The 15271-nt window shown below is 36.5% G+C and overlaps 1 protein-coding gene across 9 annotated transcripts in view; it reads right to left on the bottom strand.

Annotated features, from left to right (window-relative positions):
- The window catches only part of SSBP2 (single stranded DNA binding protein 2), a 249537-nt gene that overhangs the window by 70803 nt on the left and 163463 nt on the right, over positions 1-15271 (bottom strand). For 6 of the 9 annotated variants that reach the window (XM_045848146.1, XM_045848143.1, XM_045848145.1 and 3 more), the window contains exon 5: positions 13771-13860. The exons of the other annotated variants lie outside the window; for them this stretch is intronic. In XM_045848146.1, coding sequence (XP_045704102.1) covers positions 13771-13860 — 90 coding nt within the window. The remainder of the gene's footprint in view (positions 1-13770; positions 13861-15271) is intronic. 9 annotated transcript variants of the gene reach the window in all.

Genomic DNA, 15271 nt, shown 5'->3' with positions numbered 1-15271 from the left:
AATAAACTATAAAAGTTTGATAATATTCTATAGGAAACTTTAATAATTTGTTTTAGATCAACTTATATTCACAAACAAACACAGACACACTTTTCTGGTGTCTGTGAGACAGGCAGCTGGAGTCCTGTGCGACCTGAATCGGGCTCCGACTGACTGAAGTCACGAGCACAGAGAAACCTACATCAGTGTATTAAAAAAGACTATAATGGGTATGAAGATAAATATTTGAGATTTCTAATTTAGGACAAATTATTAGCTGAATCAACAAAAGAAGAAGCTAGAGCAATTTTTAAAAGCCGCTCTTAATTTTTCATTAAAGAATGCAGAAGTGTTCCCTTGCTTGTTTTCCTTATTTTGTACTATACTGCTGCATGAACTCATTCCAGATGCACGTGTATGAGACACGTATTCACCTAAATGTACCACTGAAAAAGAAAAATGTTACTTTGTTCTCATCCTTCCCATATCTTGATATGCTAGCGAAATGTCTGCTGTTTAGGTAGTAGTCCTTCCAAATTCACATGCAAAGATAACATCTGTTAAAGAAACCAGCCAATGGAATTGGCCTTCTGATACAAATGGCAGATTATACACAAGGGTGGGCAAAAGTAGGTTTACAGTTGTAATACAATACAGAATACAATAACTAATAATGCAAGAATAAACTGTTTTATGTATTTACAACTATAAACCTACTTTTGCCTACTCCATATATTTTTAGAAATAAATATCTTCCTTTAGCAATAAAATGATACCCTCATATTGACTTGGTTATTTACCTGTAAACATGAAATATATACTTAAAATTACTCAAGTCATGTCTAAACCATATAAAATAGTCTTTCTACAGAACAGATTTTTACATAAATTATTAATGCATCAAAAAGTCTTTTGAAACTAGAGTTCACTAATTTGACTAATTTCAAAAAGTATAAAAATAAGCAAGATGAGAGAATTCAAATTGTACAAACTAAAATTATTTCTACATCTCCAATTTAAAAATGCATTTTGGAACATGTATATCTTAAAATAGATACATGTATACAATAAAATGTATAAGACAAATTCAAATGGAAAAGTATTTACAGATGTCAAAAGTATTTATAATGTTGGAGATCGTTTATAGAATATAAAAATGACAGTAAACGGTATTCACATTTGCAGGCCTTCTAAGTAATTAATTCTATTTTACTCTTTTTTGATAAGTATCCTACTGTGCATAAAAGATACATGATTACTCTATTCCCTGGTATTATCCTTATACTTAAGATTATACCTGATTGCTGGGTGGAATGGATGATACCTGGCAATAGCCTATACATCCTCTCTTCCCACAGTTGCCAGCAGAGCTGGCCCTCAGTAGGGATGAGCAGCGGGTAAGAACCAACACTTCACTCCCAGCAGGATTTCTTTGACCTCTCTGCAGCTACTGCCTCCTTTCTCTTTCCCTTTAGAGCAAAACTCTTTGAAAGAGTTGGACATACTCGTTGACTCCAATTTCTTTTTTTCCAGTTTATCTTGAACCTACTTTTATGAGGTTTCTTACCCATCACTCCACTGAAACTGCCTTATCAAGGCCATCAATAACCTTGTTAAATCCAAAGGTCAATCGTCAGCCTCAACCACTTTGAACTATCAGGAGCATTTGATACAGCTGGTCATTGCTCTCTACCTAGAAACATTTTTATTTTTCATCTGGCTTCCAGGACACCACGTTTTCTTCCTCGTTTGCCTCGTTTTCTTCCTACTTCATGGTCTGCTCCTTCTCATTCTTCTTTACTCACTCCTTCTCATCTCCCTGACTTCTTAATATTAGAATGCCTTGGGATCCTTGTAGAGCTTCTTGTCTACCTAAACTCACTATCTTGGTGATGTCACACAGGCTCATAGTTTTAAATGTTATGCATATGCTAATGACTCCCCAAATGATGTCTTCAGCTCAAGCCTGAAACATAAAACTCCAATCTCTGATATCTTGTTTCCTACTCACATATTGTGAGTATCTAAGAGCCATCTTAATCTTAAGTTCAAAATTAAACTTCTTATTTTCCCTCATACCTCCTTTTGACATTTTGCCTACATATGTAAATGTCAGCTCCATTTTCCAGTGGGACAGGACCAAACTCTTGCAGTCACCCTTGATTTAGCCTTTTCTCTCACAACACGTCCCATCCGTCACCAAATCTGTCAGCTCTAGCTTCATAATGTATCTAGAATTCAATAATTTCTTGTCAAAATTTTGCAGTGACATCCAAACTGGCCTCCCTGTTTCCATCCTTCCCTCCTACAAACTAATCAGGACATAGCAGCCAGAATGACTCTGTTCAAACCTTCTAATCAGAGTAAAACCCCAAATCCCTACAATGACCGACAAAGACTACGTGACATGGCTTTCTGTTATGTAGGACTCCACATCTAACCCCAGTCAAACCTCAGTTCTCAACCAAGTTCATGGAAAAATGTCTCATTTTTCTAATAAAACTTCAGGTCTTGATTTCTACCCGACAACCATTTCTTGCTGATACCTGTATGATCAGTCCCACATCTCTTGGGCAACAAACAAAAGAGATTTAATTTTCAAACAAATCACCTCTCAAACTGTTTTCTGGAATGAATTACGTTTGAGAACTGAGGTTCCACCCTATTCTTCCCAGCTGACACTCCACTTTAGCTAGCCAGCCCCTCTCATCTCTGCAAAAAGCCAGCCATGCTTTAAACTCAGGGACTTTATGTCTGTTTGTCCCTCAGCCTAGAACACTCCTCCCAGATATCATATGCATGTTACTTCATTTCCTTCAGGTATTTCCTCAAACGGCATCTTCTCACTGAGTACTTCTTTGGACACTACCCAAAAACTTCTGCAATGCTGCCTCTTTTCCCTTTCAGTTTCATTTTTCTCCTTAGCCCTTATCACTATCTAATGCATCATATGTTATAAAATAATTATTTATTTTGTTTATTGACTGTCTCCCTAGACCCTAAGTTCAATGAGGGCAATGATTTCTATTTATCTTGTTTACTACAGTAGTAACTCTAGGACATGGAGGTAGGGAGAGCAAAGAATTCAGTTTTTATTTATCGCTGAATGTTGTCAGCATTCTTAGCCAATAGTTTTCAAATTTTAGTTTGTTAGATTAATCTGTTAAAAACAAAACAAACAGGAAGAAAACATAAAGGATTTTTAGTCCCACACTCCACTCCCAAGAGTTTGGATGTACTAGGAGTGGGCAACTTCCATGACCCTGGTGTCAGTAGTGCACAGAACACACTTGGGGAAACATTGCTCTTGATCCCTGCCCTCTGGATATCTGGCAAATCTCTAGTGGTGACCATATTCCAATAGCACACGAGTGGGCAAATTATGGCTCATGGACTAAATCTGACCCAACACTTGTTTTTGTAAATAAAGTTTTATTGGAACAGCCATGCTTATTAGTTTATGTAGTGCTTATGGCTGCTTTTGTACTACAACACCAGAGTTGAGGAGTTGTGACTTCAAAGCCCTCAAAGCCTAAAATATTTACTTTCTGGCTTTCATAATTTGTGGACGCTGAATGAGTTATTCCTAAACACTATCTAGTGATAAGTCATTTTTTAAAAAAGCTGACAGAGACCAGAGGGAAGAGCAGAGGGAATTTCAGGGGAATCTCAGGGGAGAATGGAAAGGGTTTACAGGAACAAATATAAAGGACACATGGACAAAAACTAGGGGGATGGAAATGGGAGGGGAGGTGGGGAGGGAGGGGTAGGTGGGCTGGGATGGCAGTAAAGGACAGAAAACTGTACTTGAACAATGATTAAAATAAAATTGGGAGAAAAAAAGAAAAAAAAAGCTGAAGGCATCCTAATATATACTTAAGACAAACCTATGCTATCTTTATAGGGAACTTACAATATTCCTTCTTTAATTTCCAAAAAAAAGGACCATTTTTATTTCTGTAACTACTATTAGATAAAAATTAAGTTGTGTAATACATACCCTTTGCATATTTGTAACTTGGTACAAATACATATTTTCCCCCATGAGACTTAAATAAAAACTTCAACATTCTGGAGAAAATTTTCATTTAAATATTTTTTACAAGAAAAATTATAATTTCAAATTATTTGAAAAATAGATTAGCTCTTATCACAGATATAAGTTAAAATGTGACATTTTATTGTTTCACTTGAATATCTTGACACCTTTTGCTTAATGACACCTTTAGCATGAAAGTAAAACCAGTATCTGTCTAGAGTGGCCAAGCTAACTTTTCCTAAATACTCATTCTGACAAAGAAATATATAAAAAAGAAGGGTTTCTAAGAGAAAACTATTTCATTCCCTCTTAAGAGGAAAACCTAAGTAAAGTCTCTGAACCCCTGACACTCCTTCGTCTGCTCTCTGTCCAACTAGTCACTCTGCAGGCCTTCAGTTGTCTGAAACTGCATTTTTTTAAAAGCTCACTTAGTTACTCAAGCTGAGCAGTTTTAATTTGTTCTAATAGTTGAGGCCAGAAAAACTATTACCACAACTGCAGGAAAGCATTATCAAAGCCAGCAGCTGTCAGGCACCTTTATTTTTTCAGGCTGCTTTTATCTTTATACTAGAGAAAGGCTTGTTCTATTTTTAATATTTACAATCTCTGTTCTTTAAAGATTCAATGTTACATTTCTAAGAAAATTAAACTTAATTTTTATTTCTTGAACTTTGATAAATAAATAACCTTCCCTACTTCCATTCCCTAAATCATGGTGTATTTAGTTCTGAGAAACACTATTTTTAATGTTTCAATTTTTAAACTACATATAGGTCATATTAGATGGTATACTTAGGTAAGTCGGTTCTGCTTGAGGTTTTCAGTATCTTATTTATTTAAACTAAGAAAAGACTCATCTACTTCTGGTCAAGGTGGCAGCGTAAGTAAACATGGCTTGGATCCTCGCACAACCACATCAAAATTACGGCTAAATCACAGAACAACCATCACTCAGGAACATCAGAAATTGAGTTGAAAGGAAGTCTGACAACTATGGAATTAAAGAAACCACATCCATCCAGACTGGTAGGAGGGGTGGAGATGTGAATTGGGCTGGTCCCACATCCATGTGTGGTGGATAAAAATTGGGATGAGATATCTTGGGAGTGAGGAGTCCCAGTACCACACCAGGCCCCCCAGCAAGAAAATTCCAGTGCGAGGAAGGTAAGTCCCCACAACTTCTGGCTGCAAAATCCAGTGGGAATTGAGTCAGTAGAAGAAACTTCTAGAGTCCCAAGCAGTTCCTCTTAAAGAACCCACATACAGACTTACTCAGACTCATTTCCTCTGAGGTCTAGCTCTGGGGTAGCATCTTGAAAGGCACCAGTGGCATACTATAAGAAACTGAAGTGTCTGGTATTAAGGCAAGAGCTGAGAGACAGCTTTCTCCCAGACAGAAAAGTAGGCAGAGGCCACTTTACCTTTTTTCAGCCCTCTCCCCATGGAGCCACACAGCCACAGAGCTGGCAGGTGGGTGCCGTATCTGAAGCTCCATAAACACAATACAACAGGGTATCTCCATCCTGGAGTACCCTGAGGCTCCATCCCACTCAACTTGTAGTTATTAACAGTGGCTTTTCCATGTGAATGGCTGGTTTTGGTTCATCCTTCACAAACTCCTAAATCCTTTCAAACAAGCAACAGTTGGCCTCAGTGAGCCCCTATCCCCTGTACCTCTCACTAACTGACCCTAGGGACAGCACTAGCAGCAGCCAGCCTAGAGTCACAGCTTAGCTTCACCTGGGAAATGCCAAGACCAGCACAAGTAGCAGCCATCTTAGATTGTTTTATAGCTCATGCAGGGTGACCATGGGCAAAACACAGGTGGGGGCTGACACAGGCCTGCCCCTCCTGGGACACCCCAGGGTCCTCACACCCAGTAGACAGCTACTGCCCCTATATAGCTGATCCTCCATGGATGGGGGAGGGTGGTGGTCAGTGGTCAAAGACATTCCTTGCAGCTGACTGGCCTGGGTATATCCCTCACATTGATCTGTCAACAGCAACCAAGGTTCAACTACAAGAGGAAGGTATACTCAGCCCATGAAGTGTGCACCTTGAGTACCAAGCTTGGGTGATACAGGGAGTGCTGCCACTGGACCCTATAGGACACCTACTATATCAGGTCACGTTACCAAGACAGGGAGTCAGGGCAGCTCTACCTAATACACAGAAGCAAACACAGGGAGGCTGCCAAAATGAGGAGACAAAGAAGCATGGCCCAAACGAAAGAGCAGATCAAAACTCCAGAAAAAGAACTAAACAAAAGGGATATAAGTGATCTATTAGATGCAGTGTTCAAAACACTAGTTAAAAGGATGCTCAAGGAATTTGATGAAGACACCAACAGCATAAAAAAGATCCAGTCAGAAACAAAGGATGCACTAGTTAAAATAAAGAACAATTTGCAGGGAAACAACAGTAGAGTAAGTGAAGCCCAGAATCCAATCAATGATTTGGAACATAAAGAAGCAAAAAACAACCAATCAGAACAAGAAGAAGAAAAACGGATCCAAACCCCCTCCCCCAAAAATCCAAGGTTAGTGTAAAGAGCCTCTGGAAAAACTTCATGTGGTCTAACAATTACATCATAGGGGTGCCAGAAAGAGAAGAGAAAGAGCAAGAAATTGGAAATCTACTTGAAAAAATAATGAAAGAAAATTTCCCTAGTTTGGTGAAGGAAATAGACATGCAAGTTCAGAAAGCACAGTAAGTCCCAAATAAGATGAATGCAAAGAGGCCCACTCCAAGACACATCATACTTATAACACCAAAAGTTAAAGATAAAGAGGGAATCTTAAAAGCAGCAAGAGAAAAGCAGTTAGTTACCTATAGGGGAGTTCCCATAAGACTGTCAGCTCATTTCTCAAAAGAAACTTTGTAGGTTTAAAAGGACTGGCAAGAAATATTTCAAGTTATGAAAAGCTGAGACCTATAGCCAAGACTGCTCTACCCAGCAAAGATATCATTTAGAACTGAAGGGCAGATAAAGAGCTTCTCAGACAAGAAAAAAATGAAAGGAGTTCATCATCACGAAACCATTACTACATGAAATGTTAAAGGGACTTATTTAAGAAAAAGAAGACAATCAAAACTATGAAAAATAAAATGGCAATAAATACATATTTATTAACAATTGAATCTAAAAAACAAACTAAGCAAACAAGAAGATCAGACAGAATTATGGATATGGAGAGCATTTTGATGGTTGCTGGAAGGAAGGGGGTACAGGGGAATTGGTGAAAAGGTGAGGGGATTAAGAATTACAAATAGGTAGTTACAGAATAGCCATGGGGATGTAAAGTATGGTATAGGAAATAGAGCAGCCAAAGAACTTATATGCATGACCCATGGACATGAACAATGGTGTTGCCTGAGAGAGTGGGGGGTACTGGGTGGAGGGAGCAAAGGATGAAAATTTGGGACAACTGTAATAGCATAATCAATAAAATATCATTAAAAAATAAAGTGCCAAACTTAAAAAAAAGACTAATCTTTTAGTTTGTTATCTAAGATCAAAGGTAGTATCTACCATTTCTAGGGAGAAGGAAAGGGAGTTTTTCCTGAGGTTCGGAGTTTTCCTAAGATGAATTTTACAACCAGTGTGGTCTGGAAGGGTAAGAAGAAAGGGAACACACTGAGAGTAAAGACAATATGAAGATTAATAAAAACAGAAGGGAATTAAGAAGGCATGTAGACTATTTAGCTAAATGTATAAATAAGAGGGTAAAACAGGTGCCACTGATAATAAAATAGTTGTATTCTAAAAGTCAGATTAGGATTTGCAGAGCAGATGGGTGTAATCAGTTATGAAGGTATCATCAAAATGCAGAACTTATTTCCAGATATAGGTTAAATAAATCGACCTCTGGAAACATTTAACCAGAGCTTGCAAAAACACTTATTTTCCTTTTCAGTTTCAAGTGTTCGATTAAATAACCATTTTCTGATTTTTTAACATTTTGATTTTTTCTTTTAAAACATTAAGAATATTCATTATCTAAACTTTATTTTTGTCTTTGTTGCTTTATGAAAGTGATTTATACTGAGCTTTCCCTAGTCAATAATAGCACCATGGAGAAAAGGGGACATATCTTTCTATTTTTTGTTCTTCTCATTGCGTTATTACTATGTCAAACATTAGGTCAGCTTGCTACATTGCAGTCTTGCTAAAAATAAAACCTTTGGAAAACATACCCTGGCCAAGTAGAGACGTTTGTGAACCACCGCTAGATGGCAAAGCAGCTTTACCATTGCCAGTGCGATGCCTGCAGAGAAAACGTGGCTCATAAACCTGCTGCACGGTGTTCTCTACCTCGTCGGAGGTGGGGTCAATCTAGATTTTAAAAAATGGATGGCCACCTTGGTTGGAAATTAAGTTACTTGGTATACATTATCTTCAACAAGTATTTATAATTGTATTCATGTCAAATCCTTAAATTAACAACCCAACATCAATATATTATTAGTTTTCAACAGTTTCATTTAAGAAAACTAAAGATCCAGTGACTACCATACAGTAAACGCATCAAGATAAAAACCAAACAAAACATAATATGGTAATGATAACAAAAGATTATAGAGAGTTCAAAGTTAGATAGTTACAAGTATACCCCATATTAGGTGTACACTCAAATATACCTATATCAGTATGTATTAAAAGATTATATTGTATTTTTATATAAAAGAAATAGATATATTTAGTGGAATGATAAAAACAAGATATAGTTTTCTTCTTCAAAGTTTTCTTGTGGTACAAAGAAGAAAGGAGGAAAAAATAAAGCATTTTCACCCCTTTCTCCCAATTGTTCTTGGTAGAAATAAAAGATGTTCATTTTTAAAATGTGGTACAAGTTATAGTAAGTTCACAAGAGAAGTTTCCTTGTTACTGAAATCCATAAAATTATAAAACTTGATAAGGTAAAAGTTAATAGTCTTAATTCTTTGAAAACATAAAAAAACCGAGAACTTTATTTTAAGCACTTTACTCAACTATTTTGATTATTATACATAAGTGAGAAGAAAGTGTAATTGGCTCAAGGAACACTGCTGCCTAATCAATGAAATTACAGGAATCAAACTTTACCTATCTCTTAGTAAGAATGCTATGAGAATACATAAAAGATTGATATATAATTCAAACTTTTTAGTACACAGCCAGGCTTCTGAATAAGACTGTAGCACAGGGACAGGGGAGTCAGAGTTCAGGCTCAGCTCCGAGTCCACTCTGTGTGCTCACATCACACCACAATACTGCATTTTCTTCCACTAAAACTGCCAAATGGAAGTACAGGCTCCTGAACATTCAGGTTTGAAGCTTACTAGAAATTGAAGAAAGTTTTCCCAGTAGCAAGATTTCTCAACTTAAGAAAGCTGCTCTAAAATCATTCACCAGTCCCATGGTGGGTCACTTTGAGAATTCATAGAGTTTTATATACAAATTATTCACTTACTTAAAGACTCCTATTAAATAAATATATGTAACTTACTTTAAATGGCTTTATTTTAACTAAATTGATACCTCCTTTTGCATGTCCAACTATTCCTGTTGATTTTACTTAACTGGTTTCCTATTCAACAACAAAAGCTCTCCTATTTTAGTAAAAATGTCAAAATGTAAGTACGAACAACGTTAATATCGGTCATAAATAGACAGACACCAACCTAAAGACTGCCTTCCAGGATAGACTGGTTAAATGTGTGAGGTGACAGTCACAGTTACTCATTCTAGAGTTTAAGTTAATTGCTATTATTCAAATACAGTTGCTATGAAATCACAGATTCAGTTTGTGATACTTCCACTAGGTAATGGGTTTAAGTCTATGCTTAGATCAGAAGGGGAAAAAGGGGCCTTGTTCTGCAATGTAAACGGGAATAAAAGAATTGTGTTTGTCTATTTAGGAGAACTACTTTAATGTATTTTTTATAATATGATCACATAGTGAGTGGAGCTCAGAACTACTGAATACAGTGTTTTATGTCCTAGTTACAAATTCTTCTTTCTTTAGTTTCATTTGTTCATTAAATTTGAACAGGTTCAGTCCTCTCCTGCTCTAGTCCCAAGTAAGCTTTGCACTTCTTCACAAAGAATGGGGATTCGAAACCATGCTCATACTCTAGATAATTCTCAGACCTCAAAATCTCTTTGGAACTGGATTGGAAACTGGTGTTAGAACTTAAACTATGACTGTCTGTTGCTATTTGTACTCACAGAGAGCAGCCACTCTTCACTAACAGCAGTTAAGGCCAGAACCATGAGGAAGCGTGGCCCAGTCACAGTAGGAAACGGATGCTGGTCTTTAGGAAATACTTGGATAGTCTGATCCCAAATGTGCCGAAAGGTACTAACATGTTACTTCTTTTTAAAAAGTCGGATAGTTTGAGTTTTTCAATATTTCAGAGAAGCACTTCCAGGGAGAGTGGTCATATTCAAGCCAGTTGAATAGGGGAAGAGTATTTGAGATTAACTGGAATGGCCTCCCTGGATAGCAGAATGGCGTTTATCAAACCCGAATGTATTGAAAACTTTTTCTACCTCCCCTCTTTCCTAAGTCAGATAAAGGCATTAAAACTTTCCAGAGGCCAAAGGAGAACCTCAGACTCATTTTGGATTCCTCCTGCTCTTTTTCTTCTACCCCTAATTTGGTTAATCAACTGAGGCCTATCAAGTGTAACTATGAATTGCTTCTTCCCTTCCAATCCCACTGCCACTGCTTTGAATACGTGCACACACTCTCTTCCCTGGGCTGCTGTAATAGCCAACTACTGATACCCCTGCATCCAGTCTCTTAAATGGATGCTGCTGCCTTTGTTCATCTTTTAAGTGTCAGTGTTTTTGGAGTTCTGTTGTATATCCTCTTGCTCTCTTATTCTGTCACTTTCTCCCTGGACAATTAATCTACCTCTGTGGATTCCAGTGCCCTTAATATGATGATAATCCTGCCATTTTTATCTCTAGCCTAGATCATTGTTTTAGGCTTTAAACCTATAAGTTCATTGGCCTAACAGACATCTCTTGGAGGTCCAACAGGAACCTCATTTGTCCCACCTCAATCCTACTCTTCATCTGTGGTCCCTATCTTAGAAAATGAAACCTCCATCTGTCCAGGTGAGAGCCAGAAACCAGGATACTATTTCTGAATTCTTTTACTCATAACCCCACACTTATTTGTGACTCAAATCTGTTCATCTTTCTCCATACCCACTGTCACTGCCTTACTTCAGACCATCATTAAATGTCCGCTGATTGCTGCAAGAGGCTCCTAAACATTCTCTCTACCTTCAGACTTGTGTCTCTGCAATCCTGGTTGCATACTGCAACTGCAGCGATTTTTCTTAAAAGGCAAATATGAACACACCTCTCTCCTCCTTAAAATCCTTCCATGGCTTACTATGGCCCTTCAGATCAATGCAGAAATGCTTAACTAATCTATAAAGCTCCTCCAAGTTCTGGATACTCATCACTAGCCAATGCCTCTTTAATTAATTAAGCTACGTTTTTTAAACTTGGTCTCTCTGCTTTCCATTCTGGGTCTTCACAATTTTTTTCCCTCTTTTGGAAATATTCTTTCCCTCTCTCCTTGCCTCCTTTGCCAAACTCATCTTTAGATGCCAATGTGGATTTAATTTATTATTTCCCTGAAATGCTCCTCCCAAGACTGGGTTTGGTAGCCTTCTGATTTGCTCTAACAGCACACTACTCATTTAATACAGCCATTTTTGTTTGTACTCAAATTGCCTTTTCTGTCTCTCATTACCATACCATGAGTTTCTTGAGGGCAGGGACTTTATGTTAAATTATGTCACAGGTGCCTAAAAAGCCTGAATCCACTCTATAGTTTGAATTCAGGTCACCCCCTCCTTAATGATCTCTGACAGCTCTCACATGCCTACCGAAAAAAGACCCAAGTTCCTAACATGGCACATAAGGCCCTTCTCAACATGCTAGACGACATCTTCCCAACTTCATGTCCAGGAACTCCTGCCTACCCTTCCTCTACTTTCTGCATGTGCTACGCTGAATACCTCTGCACAGGGTCATTCTGATGCCTCTACATGTTCGCTTACACGGTTCCCTCTTTCTGGAATAGCACCCCTTTGCTGGTTTCCCTGAAGAATTTTCTCCAAAGCACTCTGAGCTCCAATTCAGGCACTCAATAGTTCTCTTCTAGGTCATTGCAGAACTCTATATTTTAGTCTGTTCAAGCACTTATCTTGCTGTATCATAGATACTTATTTTTAAAAATATCTCACTGGCAAGACAACGAACTTCAGAAAGATACATAAAATAAATACTCATTTTTAGATGTTTGCAACAGTGCCTGGCATCTAGTAGTACTCAACTATTTGTCACAATGAAATAATTAAAACAAATTTAACTCTGCTTCAACTACTGTTATTGAGATTAAGGCAGAAGGCAGGTAAAGGAAGAAAGGTTCATTATACAAAATCTAAAAACTGAAAATGTGTCAGTTTATACACTTTGCTTAACCCTAGAATCTAGCTTCCTACTCAAACTATCCCCTTTATTAAAAAAAGTGCCACATAGAGAGGTTGCTGCTACTAACTCTTACAAGTAAACTCTTCTGATTTACTTACTAATTCCAATGTATCCTTGGCTAGAAAAGTAAAAGAATGAGGAAAAAATAAAATGAGCTAGAAATGTTTTATGAGTAATGATTGATCATGGACTTTAAAAGCTAAATTCAATGACACAAGACCAGAAAGCCTTGATGTGGATCTCTGCCCTGAAGGTTTCTGACTGTGTACAAACCACTCATCTATCAAGCCTCGGCTTTTCCAGCTGTGTGATGGAAATGATAATGCACACTTTACACATAGGGCTATTGTAAGAATTAAGAGTTTACATATGTAAAACATTTAGAACAAAGCATGGCATAGAGTAAGCAGTTGTTGTGTTAGTTATTATCATTATAACATATTATATTATATTATAACATATTATATTAATTCCTGTAATGCCTTCCAACTCTACTTTTTAATTCCTAAATTCTCCCTAGTTTTTCCAAAGGGTGTACAAAATTAACTATGTAGTTAAAAAAAAAACCCTTTAGAGTCTTTGTTGGTTTGGGTTAGAAAACTGTCAGAATTAAGATGTGGATGCCATAAAACTAAAAAGGAGTGTACTGCAATTTTAAAATCATCATTATCACCGCTAAAATATATGGTCTTGTTGAAATTTTAAAATACTAACATAGATATATTAAAACCTGATTTTAAAATGTGATATAATGATATTAATGAAATTCACCTTAAAAGCCACAAAGATGATTCTCAAATATTTTGATATAGCCTATAATCTTGATAAGTAAATAGGTTATGATTTTGCCATATTTTAAAAGTACAGCCAAATCTTGATTATCATTAGTCTCTGGAGACACAGCATAAATATTTAAAATCTATACACCATTTCAGAACTTCATCATTAGCCTTTTCTCCCATCAAATCTTTACCACAGTTAACTTAATGGGCTACTTTTCATTCCAAATTCTTTCTTTCTTCTTGTGCAATGAAATTGCAAAATAAAAAATGAATAAAAATTTGACAACAATATAGGAAGGAAGGGCTAATCTATACACTAAACAACCAGTCTTTGAATAATCAAGAGTTGGCTGCATAGCATTATGTTTACCTTATGAATAAAAATAGCCTCATTCTCCTTTATATCTTTAAATAAAATCAAACAGGAGTTCCTAGGCCTTAACATTCCTAGTCGGAGTTTCTCTGAGTACCTGAAAGAACCCTGGTGGTACAGGACCTACTGGCATGCCATCTCCTGGGGGAATGTTTCCTAGCACTGGACTGGGAGCTGCTGCAGCACTCTGCAAAGAATAAAGGAGAAACAAACCTATATCATTACAGAGCAGGCACAAAACCAAAGACTAGTGATAATGGCAGGAGGGGAAGCTTTTCATTCCCAGGAAAGAATATTGGTAATTTCCCCCACTAAAGAGGTAAATTAAGATACAACAGTTAGTTTAGTATATAAGTAAGTTATTTGGTTTAAACAGGTCTCTTTACACTTTTTGAAACTGTAATAAGATGTTATATTTCAATGATATATAAAAAGCAAATAATATGACAAAATGATAAAAGTTTAAGCAAATCCTTTAAGGTAACAGTAGGTAACAGTAGGTAAATATGTGAGTAGTAAGTTTGACAATGGTAGATGTAGGAGTTGGAAAAAAGGACTCTCTTTTTAGGTCACACTTTTCTATGTGTCATAATGAGTGTAATTAAGTTTCTGCATACAGGTGGCAACACACATTATTTGTTCCCTTTCTGATAGACTACAATGGGTAGCCAAAATACAATTGATAGCAAAATAAGATGGTGAGTATAAAAAAGTAATTAGGAGATTGAACAAGAGATAGGAATAAGATTTGGAGAGATTACTTTCACATACATAGATTATGAAAAAAATCAGATTGAAAAATTCAAAGCCTACTTCACTCACAATTTCATGCAATCCTGGGGCTTGGTAACATAGGAGTAAGAAAAACTTCAGGTTTAGGCTCTTTTAATCAAATCAAAGTTTTAGATTGAATTCTTACATAGAATAGTAATGCATACAACTGTTCTACAAGCATGGATTTCATCTCTCAACCTGGTCAGACATTTACAGACACAGCTGTCAAGAAGGACCCAGAAATATGCTAAAGACAGATGAGTACAGATTCAACAGCTCTGCTCTGAAGGGAACTCAAAACAAATCCTGGGTCTACTGTATCTGTTTAATTATGGTAAGAACTACTACCAAGCATTAGTTGCACTGGATTTGTGTGAATTTCCATTAGAATACCATGGAAAATTCTTTATTATGCAATACATCCATGATTATTTAGTGTTGATTTTTTATCTTTCTTGTAAAAAAAGAAAAACACACAAATGACGTGGCTTTAAAACATTTCTTCTAAGTAAATGGGATACATAAAACTTCAGGGCAAATGTAAAAATATTATCATTGAAAGTGCTTGTCTCTTTCGTGACTTAATTTATATGCTTTTAATATATACTTTCAGATATGTATTTTCAAACTGCTCTTAAATAATTTATTTTATCACATGACTTAACTTTCATGGATTTTTTTAGAGTGACTTTACTTTTAAGTTTTTATATTATCCCAAATCACTAATATAATTTTACCTATTTTTTATATATCCAATATATTAAATTTGGTATTTTCAAATAAACTTAATTAGGAAACAGTTATTTGCTTCCCCAAGGATATTT

This window comes from Phyllostomus hastatus, unplaced genomic scaffold (genome assembly GCF_019186645.2).
Source record: "Phyllostomus hastatus isolate PE091 unplaced genomic scaffold, TTU_PhHast_1.1 phas_contig_58, whole genome shotgun sequence".
NCBI lineage: Eukaryota > Metazoa > Chordata > Mammalia > Chiroptera > Phyllostomidae > Phyllostomus > Phyllostomus hastatus.
This window is presented reverse-complemented; position numbering and strand designations above follow the sequence as displayed.